The sequence below is a fragment of the Phyllobates terribilis genome, unplaced genomic scaffold (genome assembly GCF_046119375.1).
Source record: "Phyllobates terribilis strain yellow unplaced genomic scaffold, ASM4611937v1 Scaffold_2__4_contigs__length_985480577, whole genome shotgun sequence".
NCBI classification, from domain to species: domain Eukaryota; kingdom Metazoa; phylum Chordata; class Amphibia; order Anura; family Dendrobatidae; genus Phyllobates; species Phyllobates terribilis.
The window spans coordinates 72315779-72331815 of record NW_027362762.1 but is presented as its reverse complement, the minus strand read 5'-3'; the positions used below and the strand labels follow the sequence as shown (position 1 = coordinate 72331815).

The window sequence follows — 16037 nt, the reverse complement described above, 5'->3', positions numbered from 1 at the left end:
TTGTCCCCTTGACTTAAATGTTACGGTCACCTCTAAGTCAATAGGGACTTAAGGTTATGTGCTTCCTAAATGCAAAATTAAGCAATTATCTATTTAGTATTTATTAAAAATTTCCTACAATTTTGCTGCTGCTGACTGTGAAAAACTTTTTTATAGCTGACTATGCTCCTGAATGTGTCAGCTCTTTCTGCTTTCATTTTTTTTCTGTGGTAGAAGAATAGTGAAGAGACTGTGCATGAATCAGAGTGTGGGAAGAGGAAAGCATCTAAGTGTTCAGGGAGGGCAGATCACACAGGCTGCAGATACAGAGGAAAGCATTGCAGTTTTGGGTGAAGGTGGTGACTTACATAGGCTGTGCATCTGAGAGAGGATACAACAAAAGGCAGACGATGCAGGGGGAATGGAAATCACACAGTCTTCAGACTGTGTCTTTCAGAGAAATATTGAAGATATCCTGGATAGCCTGACTCTGTAGAAGTGGAAATCAGTAGAGTGCTGAAGATCTGGCGATATATGAGAACTAGTACAAGTAGTGGTCACTAGTCCTCGAATGCACAGACCTTACATCCTGAATGTGTTACTGGGATTGACACACTTGTATGAGAAAGGTTAAACACGTAAGTGTTGCAAGTTGCAAGCTCCATTCCAGGAGGTCTGAAAGTGCATGATAGAAAGATTAAGCTAAAAAAGTTGCAGAAAGTTTCAGGGAGCAAAGTATTTTCAAACAAAAAGTTATTTATAGCTTTAAAGAAGAGAAAGAGTGTCACCAAAGCTTGATTCAGCCCCTTGGTATGCAAAGGGCCCTGTGTGGAGGATCTGAACTATAGTGATATCAAAGTTATGAAAGTAACACAAATAATTCCTTAAAGGGATTATCCGACCTTAGGCTACAAGTCTGCAGTCACTTTGTGTGACTGCAGACTTGTGAATCCTCACATCCCGTGCACTGCATGCTGTGAGGATTCTCCGATGCCCGTGCTGGGAGCCGGCCGTCATGTGATACTTCCAGCCACATTCCGGCTAGACGGTGTCCAGTTTCGCTCAGTACACTTGCATTGAGCTAGGCCTCACACGTCTAGGCAGCACGTGACTGCATGTATGCAAATCACATACTTGAGGTCACACGCCTGCCACTCCCAGTGTAGGCGATTCCTCACAGCACATAGTGCACTCGATGTGAGGATTCACAAGTCTACAGTCACATAAAGTGACTGCAGACTTGTAGCCTAATGCCAGACAACTCTTTTAAAGGGTTAGTCTGAACAACAACCTTGCAATTTACCAGACACCCTACAAGTTTATCAGAGGTGTTCGTTCTTCTAGGCAAGGAGCACAGTGCTTGTGAGTGCTGCTCTGAAGGTGGCTGTAAGTCTGAATCCAGCCAGCATCCAGGGTCCCTGCACTTCTTCCATGCTGCATAGGAAAAGTTACCTCTGCGTGCAGCTTGGGAGGGTGCATAGTTCAGACCAGCAGCTCAACTAGGCCGCTGGTCACAACTGTCAGTGATCAGGAGCACACCGTCCCCCAGCAATCAGGAAGCTGGTAGGCAGGGGGAAGGGTGCGCTCCTGAAGAACGGTATTCAGACCAATCCTTTAATGCATCATGGGAAGCCTTGATTTAGAGTGGAGTTTCTACATTGTTATTAATATCTGGAGAGGTTTCTATGTAATGTATTGCACTATTCACACATTTATCATATCTTATTGCAACTCTTTCTGCATCTTATCTAAATGCAAAACCTACTTCATAGAACTATTACAGGCTTACAAGAGCCATTCAGATCTTATTTTTCTATATACATTTGCCTCTTTGTAATAAATATAAATGTTTGCGAACGAGAGGCTCCTCAGCTGGGATGATATAATATACGTCTTCTGTTGCCAGCCTAGTAAAAGAGCAAGAATGAGGCAGTAAATATCACAATGACTTTTATTGGACCAATATATCGTATTGTTTACAAGCCCTTCAATCTCACACAATTCTGTCAACTTCAAAATGAATTTCAGGACATTTCGCTATTGGCAAGATGATGGGAAGAGAGGACACAAGTTCTGTCCATTCATGAAAATCATTTAAAGAAGCCCCCCTCCTCCCATCAAATTTTTTTATCTTCTTAATATATTGCAATCACCATATTATATAGCACTGTGTACTTACAATTTCTCATTTTGCCTTTCTACCCAGATAATTCTTCTCTTTTCCATTACAGTAGTGGCCAAAAGTATTGGCACCCCTGCAATTCTGTCAGATAATACTCAGTTTCTTCCTGAAAATGATTGCAATCACAAATTCTTTGGTATTATTATCTTCATTTAATTTGTCTTCAATGAAAAAACACAAAAAGAATTGTCCTAAAGCCAAATTGGATACAATTCCACACCAAACCTAAAAAAGGGGGTGGACAAAAGTATTGGCACTGTTTGAAAAATCATGTGATGCTTCTCTAATTCGTGTAATTAACAGCACCTGTAACTTACCTGTGGCACCTAACAGGTGTTGGCAATAACTAAATCACACTTGTAGCCAGTTAACATGGATTAAAGTTGACTCAACCTCTGTCCTGTGTCCTTGTGTGTACCACATTGAGCATGGAGAAAAGAAAGAAGATCAAAGAACTGTCTGAGAACTTGAGAAACCAAATTGTGAGGAAGCATGAGCAATCTCAAGGCTACAAGTCCATCTCCAAAGACCTGAATGTTCCTGTGTCTTCCGTGCACAGTGTCATCAAGAAGTTTAAAGCCCATGGCACTGTGGCTAACCTCCCTAGATGTGGACGGAAAAGAAAAATTGACAAGAGATTTCAACGCAAGATTGTGCGGATGGTGGATAAAGAACCTCGACTAACATCCAAACAAGTTCAAGCTGCCCTGCAGTCCGAGGGTACAACAGTGTCAACCCGTACTATCCGTCGGCGTCTGAATGAAAAGGGACTGTATGGTAGGATACCCAGGAAGACCCCACTTCTTACCCCGAGACATAAAAAAGTAAAAAATCCAGGCTGGAGTTTGCCAAAACTTACCTGAGAAAGCCTAAAACGTTTTGGAAGAATGTTCTCTGGTCAGATGAGACAAAAGTAGAGCTTTTTGGGAAAAAGCATCAACATAGAGTGTACAGGAAAAAAAAAAGAGGCATTCAAAGAAAAGAACACGGTCCCTACAGTCAAACATGGCGGAGGTTCCCTGATGTTTTGAGGTTGCTTTGCTGCCTCTGGCACTGGACTGCTTGACCGTGTGCATGGCATTATGAAGTCTGAAGACTACCAACAAATTTTGCAGCATAATGTAGGGCCCATTGTGAGAAAGCTGGGTCTCCCTCAGAGGTCATGGGTCTTCCAGCAGGACAATGACCCAAAACACACTTCCAAAAGCACTATAAAATGGTTTGAGAGAAAGCACTGGAGACTTCTAAGGTGGCCAGCAATGAGTCCAGACCTGAATCCCATAGAACACCTGTGGAGAGATCTCAAAATGGCAGTTTGGAGAAGGCACCCTTCAAATATCAGGGACCTGGAGCAGTTTGCCAAAGAAGAATGGTCTACAATTCCAGCAGAGCATTGTAAGAAACTCATTGATGGTTACCGGAAGCGGTTGTTCGCAGTTATTTTGGCTAAAGGTTGTGCAACCAAGTATTAGGCTGCGGGTGCCAATACTTTTGTCTGGCCCATTTTTGGAGTTTTGTGTGAAATGATCAATGATTTGATTTTTGCTTCATTCTCTTTTGTGTTTTTTCCTTGCAAGCAAATTAAATGAAGATAATAAGACCAAAGAATTTGTGATTGCAATCATTTTCAGGAAGAAACTGAGTATTATCTGACAGAATTGCAGGGGTGCCAATACTTTTGGCCACCACTGTAGGTCTATGACATCACATGATAAAAAAATGACTAGGTGAATCCTTCTAAGCTCTATGTAGAAACAGGAGGTCAATTTTCCCTGTATGAGTCATAAGTCACTGCAAAAGTCCCTGGCAAGGGGAGCAGAGCTGCTGGGTCAGGAGTTGAAGAGGGGAATGATTTCTGCAGGGACAAGAGACTTCCTGTTTCTACATAGAGCAGAGAAAAGAGAAGAATTACTGGATAGAAAGGCAAAATGAGCAATTGTAAGTACACAGTGCTATATAATATGATGACTGCAATATATTAAGATGATAAAAGCTTTGACGGGAGAAGTGCTTCAATGTGGATGAGATGTACACCAGTATTTGGGTTAAATATTTAATGGTAACAGGAGTGCATATCTGGTGTTCTTATAAATATTATCTATAAATAATCAAACTTCACATTTTTTGGCTTGTTATAAGCCCTGTTTAGTACTGATTGGTCGGGAGCCAAGTCTTAAGACCCCCTAATTGATCGCTTAGACCAAGTGCAGAAGTTCACAGCTTATCCTGAAGTGCGAGCAGCGTGGTGTACAGGTGTACCAACCTAAATCGCCACTGAGCCCTTCTGCCCTACTTTTGAGCAATCAAAGGACTCTGACCATGAGTGTCCGAGTGTCACATGCAGTGCATTAGACCCCAACCCCCGCCAATCAACGCTACTGAAAAAGGGTTATGACTAGGGCTGAGCGGACCCGTGGAAGTTCGGGTTCATAGGGTTCGACTGAACTTTAGTCCAAATTTTGGAATTCTGAACACTAAAACGGACGTCAGGGTAAAGTCCGCATTCGTGGTTCAGTCCCGGGCACGGAGTATCCAGTACAAACCCAAACTTTACAGTTCTGGTTCATACATCTCTAGTTATGATGTATAAAATATATTTTAATTTAGTTAGTCTTCAGAAAGTTTACAAACTGCTTTCCATACACTTTTATAGCACATACACCGTGTTCCAAATTATTATGCGAATGCTATTTTTCTCTGACTTTCCTTAATGGTCGATGCAAATGAGTCATTATAATCAAATCATCAACCGTTAAAGGATAAATCATATTTTATTGGACAAACCTGCCAATTATATTTTTTTCAGAACTAAAAAAAAATCAAAATGCACCAAATTCTTCTGCACAACAGAGTTTCCAAACATTTTATAGGTTGTAAAGAACTGAAAATGGTCTTTTGTTGAATTTGCAGCATTAAGAGGTTACATTTACTGAAGTCAAAAGCTTTTTCAATCAAAAACATCTTAACAGACCAAGTTACATATTAACATAGGACCCCTTCTTTGATATCACCTTCACAATTCTTGCATGCATTGAGCTTGTGAGTTTTTGGATAGTTTCTTCTCGATGTTCCTTTTTTAGGGTCTACTGATGTTTTCACATTAATTTTTACAGTGTCCTCTTGCCTGGCAAATCAAATGGGAAGGCCCAGAAGACCCTCTCCAGTATCTCCGAGGACTCGTATCCAGAGCGTTGGCTATACAGGTAATAGAGGACATGAATCTATACATTATATTCAATGCAATTACGGTAATACTTTTCATGACAGTGCACTGGACTCATTGAACACCGTATACAGTTAGGTTCAGAAATATTTGAACAGTGACGCAAATTTGGGCATTTTAGCAGTTTACTAAAACATATTTAAGATAAAGTTATATAATCAATATGGGCTTAAAGTGCAGACTCTCAGCTTTAATTTGAGGGTATCCATATCTTAAATGGAGTTAGGATTTGGGAATTACACATCTTTAATGTATAATAGCCTCTTTTTGAATGGACCAAAAGTAATTGGACAATTATTTCAAAAGCTTTTTAATGAGCTGCATGGACGGATCCCTCATTAATCCATCATCAATTAAGCCGGTAAAAGATTTGGAGCTGATTCTAGGTGTGGCATTTGCATTTGGAAGCTGTTGCTGTGAACCCACAACTTGCAAGACCATAATTAGGCAGAATCCTTCTCATGGTGAAGAAAACCCCCTTCATAACATCCACCCAAGGGTAGAAAACTCTCCAGAAAGTAGGTGTTTCAGTAGGTGTTTCAGTATCTAAGTCTACCAAAAAGAGAAGACTTCGTGAGAGCAAATACAGAGGGTTCTCCACAAGGTGCAAACCATTAATCAGCCCTAAAAATAGAAAGGCCAGATTAGACTTTGCCAAAAAACATCTAAAGAAGCCGCCCAGTTCTAGAAAAGCATTCTTTGGACACATTAAGCTAAGATCAAGAAGAAGAAAGTATGGAGAAGGCTTGGAACGTCTCATTATCTAAAGCACATCACATCTTCTGCAACACATGCTGGAGGTGGTGTGATGGTATGGGTATGCATGGCTTCCAATGGCCCTCGGCATTAGTGCTTATTGATGATGTAACTGAAGACAGAAGCAGCCGGATGAGTTCTGAAGTGTACTGGGCGATACTTTCTGCTCAGAGTCAGCCAAATGCAGCAAGGGTGATTGAAAAGCGCTTCACAGGACAGATGGACAATGACCCAAAACAGTGCGACCCAGGAGTTTTTCAATGCAAAGAAGTGGAATATTCTGCAATGGCCACGTAAATCACCAGATCACAACCCCATCGAGCTGCATTTCACATGACTAAGACAAAACTTAAGGCAGAAAAACCCAGAAACAAGAAACAACTGAAATCGGCTGCAATTAAGTCCTGGAAAGCATCACAAAGGAGGAAACCCAGAGTTCAGTGACGTCTATGGCTTCCAGACTTCAGGCAGTCATTGCCTGCAAAGGATTCTCTACAAAGTATTAAAATGGACGTTTTATTTCTGGTAAAGTTAATTTGTCCGATTACTTTTGAGCCCCTGATATGAGGCGGCTTTGTAGAAAAATGGCTGTAATTCCTAAATGTTTCACAGGATATTTTTGTTTAACCCCTTTAATTTAACCAGAAAGTCTCCACATCAATTGCGTCTCAGTTATTTCATTTTATATCCAATATATATATTTAGTCTGAAATAATTCTGTATAGCCTGTAATTATCTCTGCTCAACCTGGGGTGCCTAGATATTTTGTCTGTAGCCATCAGTTGGGGAAGTTTACCGGATTTTGTTTTACCACCTCCAGTGTTCGCTGCAGGCAGGCGAGAAATAAATAGAGTTCATCATTGACATTCCCTTTAAGGTTTTGTGGATAAGAGGCATGACACAATTATTAATTTGGCTCTGGGATTCACTTTAACAATAAATGCAGTGATTTGAGCCTGAATTTAAGATGACATTGTTTTGTTAATTTTTTAAAGGGTCCTTTAGAAACTTAGTCATGCAAAACACATAGTGAGTACTTAAAGGGGTTCTTTTCTCAACAGTTAAATTTGCCTATGGACAGCCTTAGGATTAAAACAATAAGACAGCAGCATACTCACCACTGAATTCCGCGTAGATGGTCTCTGACTAATCAGGAGCAGTGAAGTTACTGACTGCTGTGGCTGCTGATTGGCTGCAGGGTCAGGTCTCCTGATCCTGCAGCCAATCAATGGCTGCAATGGTCACTAGTGGTTGGTGATGTCACCCTTCTAGCACAACAGAGACCATCTGAGCAGTGCTGTTGGAGGGGGTAGCAGAATGCAGAGGTGACTATGCCATCTTTATTGTTTGGGTATAGATATGTCAATTTTTTTATCCTTTGCTCACGGCGCAAGATGTATAGCTTTTTTTTTTTTTTAAGCAAAGAACCTGCTATTCTGACTGGAGATGTCTATGCTATATGTGTTTGTGTGGGGCCAACAAGAGGCTGTTGCACATGTCATGTTATTATATTGAATTTGTCTACCTATCAAACAAAGTAGCACTCTGTAACGCTAAGTATGCAAAGATGAAATATATGAAGTATGAATAGCATTACTGCTGTAGAAAATAGAAATAAATGAGAAATCTTAGCGCATAAATTGGCCAATTCATGTGTACCTGGTAGCCGCGATAAGGCGTTTCTCAAAATACCAGGACCCTATCAATGTGAATTCCTCTCTAAGAGACATCCGTCTGCTTATGTGTGGGATAAGAAGATCCTGCTGTAATTAAAATCACCGGTGGCATAGAGGCGGAGTGCTCAGTCAAAGCTTATACATAGAAACAGAAAAAACTGAACGGCACTTCCAAAATAAGAAATAGGCGTGAACAGGTGCTTACTAGGAGCAGCCATCTCCATATACAACTAACAAACAAAGTAGCACTCTGTAACGCTAAGTATGCGAACATGAAATATATGAAGTATGAATAACATTACTGCTGTAGAAAATAGAAATAAATGAGAAATCTTAGCGCATAAATTGGCCAATTCATGTGTACCTGGTAGCCGCGATAAGGCTTTTCTGAAAATGCCAGGACATGTTTCTATGTTGAATTTGTGTCATGGGAAATTAGATCCCTTCATGGAAATTGAAGAAAACTAAATACAGTTATACAATCAATATGGTCTTAAAGTGCAGATCCTCAACTTTAATTTGAGGGAATCCAAATCTTAATTGGAGTAAGGGTTTAGGAATTACAGCTCTTTATTATGTAACAGCCTCTTTTTAAAGGGACCAAGAGTAATTGGACAATCATCTGAAAAGCTCTTTCATGGGATATTCACTCATTAATCCATCATCAATTAAGCATGTAAGAGGTCTGGAGCTGATTCCAGGTGTGGCATTTGCTTTTGGAAGCTGTTGCTGTGAACCCACAACATTCGAGACCATCATTAGGCACACATCCGATCCCAACGAGGTGTGAGTGATTTTTAGGTTTATTGTTCTCTCAGAGGGACTATGAGACACGAATATACTGCATATAGACTTGTGCGAGGGAAAGTGCTATGTCCTCAAAAGATCCTCATCCTTCCAACATTTCAGTTTTTTACAGAAAATTGCATGTTGTTCATTATGAAAATGCACCTTGTTCATCAGTGCTAGCCGGTAAAGAGCGAGCACATTTATCCGAACAGATGGTTAATTGCATTGTTGGGTACAATAATCCATTACATTAGCTCGCGGCTTTTGTCTCCTACAAAAACTACTACTCAAGTGTGCTGTCTGCATTACTACCATACCGGAAAGAAGGGTTATTTATGTATTTCTTGTAAGGTTTTCTTTCCAGTGTAAAAGGTGCTTCCAGGCCGTATGATAACTGTAAGAACTAAAGAACTCCCTTTACGTGAACTTTTAGTTTAGTACCGACGTGTATTTTTATGGGCCGTAAGCTGCTTATGCTCTTGCCATGTTTATGGTTAACTGCTACTGGGTCTGGAGGGTCCCATACATCCTTTAACCCCTTCCAGACGGGACTATTTTTCATTCTTTCATTTTTGTTTTTTCCTTCCCCTTCTTCCAAGAGCCATAACTTTTTGTTTTGTTTTTTCATCCCCATAACCGTATGAGAGCTTGTTTTTTTGCGGGAAGAGTAGTACTTTTAAATGAAACCATTAATTTTATCAAGTGATTGTACTGGAAAGTAGAAAAAAAATTCCAAGTGTGGCGAAATTGCAAAATAAAAGTTCAATTCCACAATTGTTTTTTGGGTTTTTTGTTTACCATATTTATTATATGGGAAAACTGACACAGCAATATGATTCTTCAGATCAGTACGAGTGCGTTGATATCAAACATTTATAGTTTGGGTTGTTTTTTTTATTAAAGTGGTGTCAAAATAATTGTAAAATAACCTTTACTTGTGTCACCATTTTCCGAGTCCCATAACTCTTTCAATTTTTTGGGATCTGGGGCTGTGTGAAGGCTTATTTTTTTGCGCCCTGAGCTGTCCTTTTTACTGATATTATTTTGGGGGTAGATACAATGTTTTGATCGCCTCTTATTACATTTTATTGCAATGTTGCAGCGGCCAAAAAAACATAATTCTCTTTCCAATTTTTCTTCTCATTGCCGTTCCAGTGGTGTTGGCACTGGCTCTCCCGGGGATCCCTGCAGCCAATCAGTGGCCGCTGCACTCTTTTCGGAAATGGTTGTCGTCACATATTTCAAGCTGCAACCCATCCTAGTCAAGTGTCAGGACAGGTTGAAGTCTGAAGAAACACTGCTCGAGACATCGGTCTCATCTGTTAGGCTGGAAACAGACTATCGGATGCGATATGCTAATGACCCTCGGTTCCAGCTCTGCTGCAAGCTTGAGCCGAGTGTCATGCTATTGTGCACCGATCTACTCGCATGAGAGAATCACAGCACAGGTGCGGAGGAGATGGACAAAGTAATTTCTCCATCTCCTCCATTGCAAGTCTCAGCATGAGAAAATAATCGGCATGAGAAAATAATCGCAGATGTGAGCTGCCCCATAGAATAACACTGGTCCGAGTGCTATGCGATGTTTTATACAGCAGTGTGACTCCGGCCTTAGGGTGAGGAGCAGCATCATGAACAAACATACCTGCTCTGCTCTCAATCACGGAGCAAGGCTTTGACTGGAGAAAAAAAATTCTACAGAACACAAAGGGTTATTTTTCTCTTGCTACAGTCCTCCTTTGTGCTCAGACAGTTTCTATGCCCTGCTGTAAAGCTATAAGACTCATTTCGAACATTATTAGAAATGAGCAGGGAGGAGGAGTGTAGCAAGCGAAAAATAACCATTTGCACTTTGTCAGCCACACAAGTTTCTTTTTCTCTTGATACAGCCCTGCTCTGCAGCTGAGTGAGTAGATCACTTATGGTTGTTCCAGATGCTGCTCCTCTGGCAGTTGAGACACATGTCTCGAGTGGCGTTTCTTCAGGCTTCAGACCGTCCTGATACGTGTCTAGAAAGGATTGAAGCTTGAAATATGTGTCAGTGGCCATTTTATCAAATAGGTTTGTTTTTCAATTTTTTTTATTTTTAACAAGAAAAGAGATGTGTTTTTTAATTTTTATATTTTTTTTATATATTTTTAAAACGTTTGCTTTTGTACTGAATTTTTTTAGCCCCCTCAGGGGACTGAAACCTGAGATTGTTCAATTGCTTATAGTAAATATTGCAATACAAGTGTATTGCAGCATATACTGTAGATTACAGTCTCCTCTGAAGCTCAGCCTATGGCTGGGCTTCACACAAGTACCACGATAGCAGCAATGGGCATCGTGGGACGCCAATCTGCGCTTGCACTGGTGACCACTTTGTTTAAATACTGTTGTCACAGATTGACAGCGGAATCTAAATGGTTAACAGCAGCGATCGGCAATCAACTCCGGCCGCTGCTGTTAGCGGCTGTGTAATATAGCCAACCTCTTCCGAGTGTGGAGTAGGCTCAGCATCTAAGCCCGCTCCACACACCCTGACCCTCTCCATGACAGATTGGTCTGTCATGGAGCGTTAAGGGGTTAAATATCTGGCCTGCCAAGCTCAGTTGCCTTTCTGTGTCAGTTTATTTAGATGAGTGAACCCAGGCAAGTGCCAGGGCTCACTACATCCAGGAACCCATTGACCCCTGTGCACACTGCATGTATGAAGCAGGCTCAGTAGCTGACCCTGTTCCATATAGCACGGGTGTCAGATGTGTTGTACAGCCGGCACAAAAGTCTAACTGCCGCGATCAGAGCTTGCTCCAATTTTAATCCTTTAGATGTTGTTGGCTGCCGCCCTCCGTCTAGCCCCTAAGTTGGCATTGTCATTTGTGAGAGCGGCATTTAAGACATTGGAAATGGGGTGCTGATGGAGTTGTCATGGCAGGCGGCAGCCTAGTGAAGGCCCACGTGTCTGCCATGTTTGTACACCGATGAAACCCATCCTGTGGGGTAATATTTATCTTACATGGTGAACGTAAAAAAAGAAAATCGAAATGGCAGAACTTTGTCTCCCGAAAAATATAGAACTAAAAGAGATCAAAAAGTCGTACAAATGGTACCAATAAAAACTATAGCTCATAGCGACCAAAGATTAAAAAAAAATATAGCTCTTGGTAGATGTAAATACTTTTATGCCCAAAAATGACAAAAGTATTGTAGGAGTGATACCTTTATTGGCTAACCAGAAGAATTATGTTTGCTAGCTTTCAGAGCACAGAGGCTCCTTCTTCAGGCTGTTTACAAAAACCTGTAAAAATGCCTGAAGAAGGATTCTCTGTGCTCTGAAAGCTAGCAAACATAATTCTTCTGGTTAGCCAATAAAGGTATCACTCCTACAATACTTTTGTCATTTTTGGGCATAAAAGTATTTACATCGATTTTTCTGGCTAACACGGTACCACAATATAATTTTTTATTGTACATCTCGGAAGACCAAGCGGAAAAATCGTAAGCTAAGAGGGGCCTACTGGGACCTTTCATACACCTGGAGCCGGGCCCGATTTACATGTAGTGCCCCTTTAACATCCTGATCTCAGTGTTGTTAGGCACATGGGGCTGTTTCCATATATCTTTCTATTTCTCAGCTGATTTTATTTCCTTGTACTTTTAATGAGTTTTAGAATGTACAGTGTTACAAAGAACCGAAAAATTCTCGGTGTACATTCTCTAAAGAATGAGCTAATTAGCATAGTATAGCATAGCATAACGCTAGAAAACAAATTTACTCCCATTGTAAGGAAATAGCCCTGCGAGTTTCTTACAATGCAGCTTTTAATTAACAGGATTGTTACAAAGCGATGAAATCCCTTAAAGGGAAGGGTGAAGCTCGCTGCCCCGGGGAGGCGCACTGCTGCGCTGAAGGTCGTTACCGTCATTCTCTTCCTGCAAAATTTAAAAGGTTTTTCTGCTGTTCCACAAACAATTCAATTAACAAAGCTTATTACGAGGAGATTATCCCGGAAGATAGGGGCAGTGAGACGAGGAGGATGTTTTCTGCTGATCTTACTGTCATTTATTAAAGTTCTATATATGTCCCTACAATCAGATTGGAAACACACTTGAAAGAAAGCATAAAACAAAGCAAAAACACAAGCCAGAAATATCAAAGAGACATAATGTATAAAAGTTGCTTTATTTAGTCTGTCTTTTGTACCGTCTTTGACAAAGAGATTGCAATCAAGTGCCCCCAAGGCTACGATCAGTCGCAGATGTACACGGCATTACTCGGCTAGCGGCATATTGTGTTATCACACTGCGTTGTGCCTCATAAGTAGAGAAAGAAGCAGATTTCTCTAAGATACGGTATCTGCCAAAGTTTCTCACATCCGCTTGTTTTTTTCCCAATTCTTGTAAAGTTTGTTGAAACGACAATTTTAGAAATGTTCAAACATAGCCATGTGGCCACAGAAAGTAATAAGGAAAATCAACACAGCCGGATGTGGCCCGCAGACCGCACTTTGCCAAGTAGTGATTAACTAAATTTCTTGGTGTATATATGGCACCAAAATATTCCGCAGCAGTGTACGTAGACTGTCACCATGCACATCAGTATATACTTGTAAACATTTACCGTACATGTTTTATTATGTGTATAGCTACAGTTATGGCCGAAAGTGTTAGCTTCCTTGAAACTGTTCCAGAAAATGAAGTTTTTCTCCCAGAAAATTAATGCAATTACACATGTTTTGTTATACACATGTTTATTTCCTTTGTGTGTATTGGAACAACTCAAAAAAAAAAAAAAGGAGAAAAAAAGGCAAATTGGACATATTTTCACACAAAACCCCCAAAATTGCTGTCACTTTTCCAAAATTGTGGGTAAACAACTTTGTTTCAAGCATGTGATGCTTATTCAAGCTCACCTGTGGCAAGTAACAGGTGTGGGCAATATGAAAATCACACCTGAAACCAGATAAAAAGGGGAGAAGTTGTCTCAATCTTTGCATTGTGGGTCTGTGTGTGCCACATTGAGCATGGAGAACAGAAAGAGGAGAAGAGAACTGTCTGAGGACTTGAGAACCAAAATTGTTGAGCAATACCAACAATTTCAAGGGTGTCAATACTTTCGGCCATGACTGTATATATATGTGAGTCCATATATACATAGATGACCATGATCCACCCCCAAAAAATGTGCTTATGTAATTTGAGATGAAGCAATTATGTCAAAGACCTTAGAGACCCCTTTGTTCCCAAATAATAGACCTTAGTTTATGTGTTTTTTAATCATTTTACCATGAAATCCTTCCTTTCAGTGTAATAGTCAGGAGAGACGGCTTCCTACATTTATATTACCATTTCTCTAATGGAAACTTGTCCACAATGCTGAGAGCTAATGCTGCGCTATTACCACAATTGCATGGAAACATTTTACCGATACGGCAGTCACAGAACATGTTGTCTCCAATAGAAATCTCATTATGCTGATGACATTTGTACCCTGCAGAATAGTCCAGCGTACCGTGTCTGGAGACAGAGTAACCTGATATACATAATGCCACATATTCCTATTGTAGTCACTGACCATCATATCACGGTCAGAGTATAGATTGTGCATATCAGGAAGTTATTTTGGATTTTATATACATGGTGACAAATTTGACAATTAGTTTTTTTTTTTTACTTTAACATATCACAAACTATATTAAAGATTAAAAATCGAGATCTTGCAAACTTCGCATCGGCCACTGGGGCTTTTTTCGACTCTAATTTCTTGTTGTTTCTGAAAATGACACACACATGAGCCTCAGTGGTCAGAACCTGACACTATATTTTGCATTGAAGCATCTAATGAGGATGTGCAAAGGTGATCATGGAGAGAGGGGAAGCAAAGGCAGCTGGCATCACGTATTGTAATTGATGGATCCTGTATTATCAGCTGTGTATAGAGGTATTGCCTGTCATTGTAATCCTGCCTCTGATGATAACGAGCCTGCTGGAAACTCTTCCTGAAAAGGCAGAAAGTATGAGATTGAAAAAGCCCAAGTAGCCAGTTTGAAAATTGCAAGATTAATGTTTATGTTTTGTTTTAAGAAAGATTTTTTTGGTATGCTCATAAAAAGGAGTCTGTAACCAGGTTTCTGATATGTAATCTGGAAGTAGCATTAGGTAGGGACAGAGATCGTGATTCCAGCGATGTTTCACTTACTAGGCTGTGTGTTGCTGTTTTATCAGCAGGAGATTATCACTCCGGGATTCCAGGATTAGGTGTCTCTTGCCTCCTAGTCCAACAACACACCTCGCGCTGATTAGCAGCTTTCTGTCAATATACAGTGTACACAGAAAGCTGCCAATCAATGGTGTGGGCGGGGTTATACAGAGCTTAGCATACAGAGATCAGCATTCTGAGCTCTGCTAGATCTGCATCAGAGAAAACTGTGATTGTATCACAACTGCTTCACTCAGTAAACTAAGTGACACATCACTGGAATCAGAGTCTCTGCCCCTACATCATGCTTCTGTCAGATTAAACAGCAAAAACCTTGTGACTAATTCCTTTTAAATACTTGAATGCAACCGAATAGAATGTGAGTCAGACTATTGCTACTTACAGTATGTCCATGTGGCTGCTGAAAAATCTAGTGTAAAAATTGCAACGTTTCAGATATTTTAATATGTATACAGTCCTGCTCGTCGTTATTGGCACCCATGAAGTTTAAGTACATAATGTGGAATATCTCAGGGAAAAAAATAAATCAAGTGAAACAGTTTTTTTTTGTGTTAAATACAAAAGAGCAAATGAGAAACAATAATTTATAACAAAAAACAATGTAAGGGAAAAATAGAAAAACCTAAAGCTTGCTCCCAGCCCCCAACTCAGGGATGTCTGCCTCAAGGATCACTGTTTCATCCTTATCACCCGCTAGCACAAACAGGGGAAACCCATCTGTCTCCTACTACGATGGGGTTTTTTTTTAAGGGCGAACCAGCTCCTGTTCTGCTTCACTTGGCACCTTACCATATTCTGGAATTTATGGCGAAAAGGGGAAGTCCTGCCCTATTATAACCGGGTGTATCAGCTCCTTGACCACTCCGACCTCATGTGACTCAGTGCCACAGTTCGTTTCTATGGTCTCACGAGCGACAGGGTAGTCCTTAGCATCCTTGTGAATACAGTGAACGCCTACATTCCTTCTGGGGATCATCTGGTGAGGGAGTGTAGCACTTACAGGGGTCACTAGGCGCTCCCCGTATCCAAGGGTCCCCATGCTGGTACTCCATTTATTGTCACGGGACATACCTGCGTTCCCCTCCCAGACTGACAGTCCACACTGCAGGCCGGATAGGCATAACACGAACCGTGCCGTTCTAGGCTGCAGTCCATCTGTTCAGCGGACATGGGACACCGAATGCCTGCTTGCCCAGGACCCTGATACATCCAACAAATGAAGTCCTTAAC

The 16037-nt window shown here is 40.8% G+C and overlaps 1 protein-coding gene across 4 annotated transcripts in view; it reads left to right on the top strand.

Annotated features, from left to right (window-relative positions):
* The window catches only part of DYNC2H1 (dynein cytoplasmic 2 heavy chain 1), a 525522-nt gene that overhangs the window by 433700 nt on the left and 75785 nt on the right, over window positions 1-16037 (top strand). For all 4 annotated transcript variants that reach the window (XM_073662117.1, XM_073662115.1, XM_073662114.1 and 1 more), the window contains exon 85: window positions 5275-5364. In XM_073662117.1, the coding sequence (XP_073518218.1) occupies window positions 5275-5364 (90 nt within the window). The remainder of the gene's footprint in view (window positions 1-5274; window positions 5365-16037) is intronic.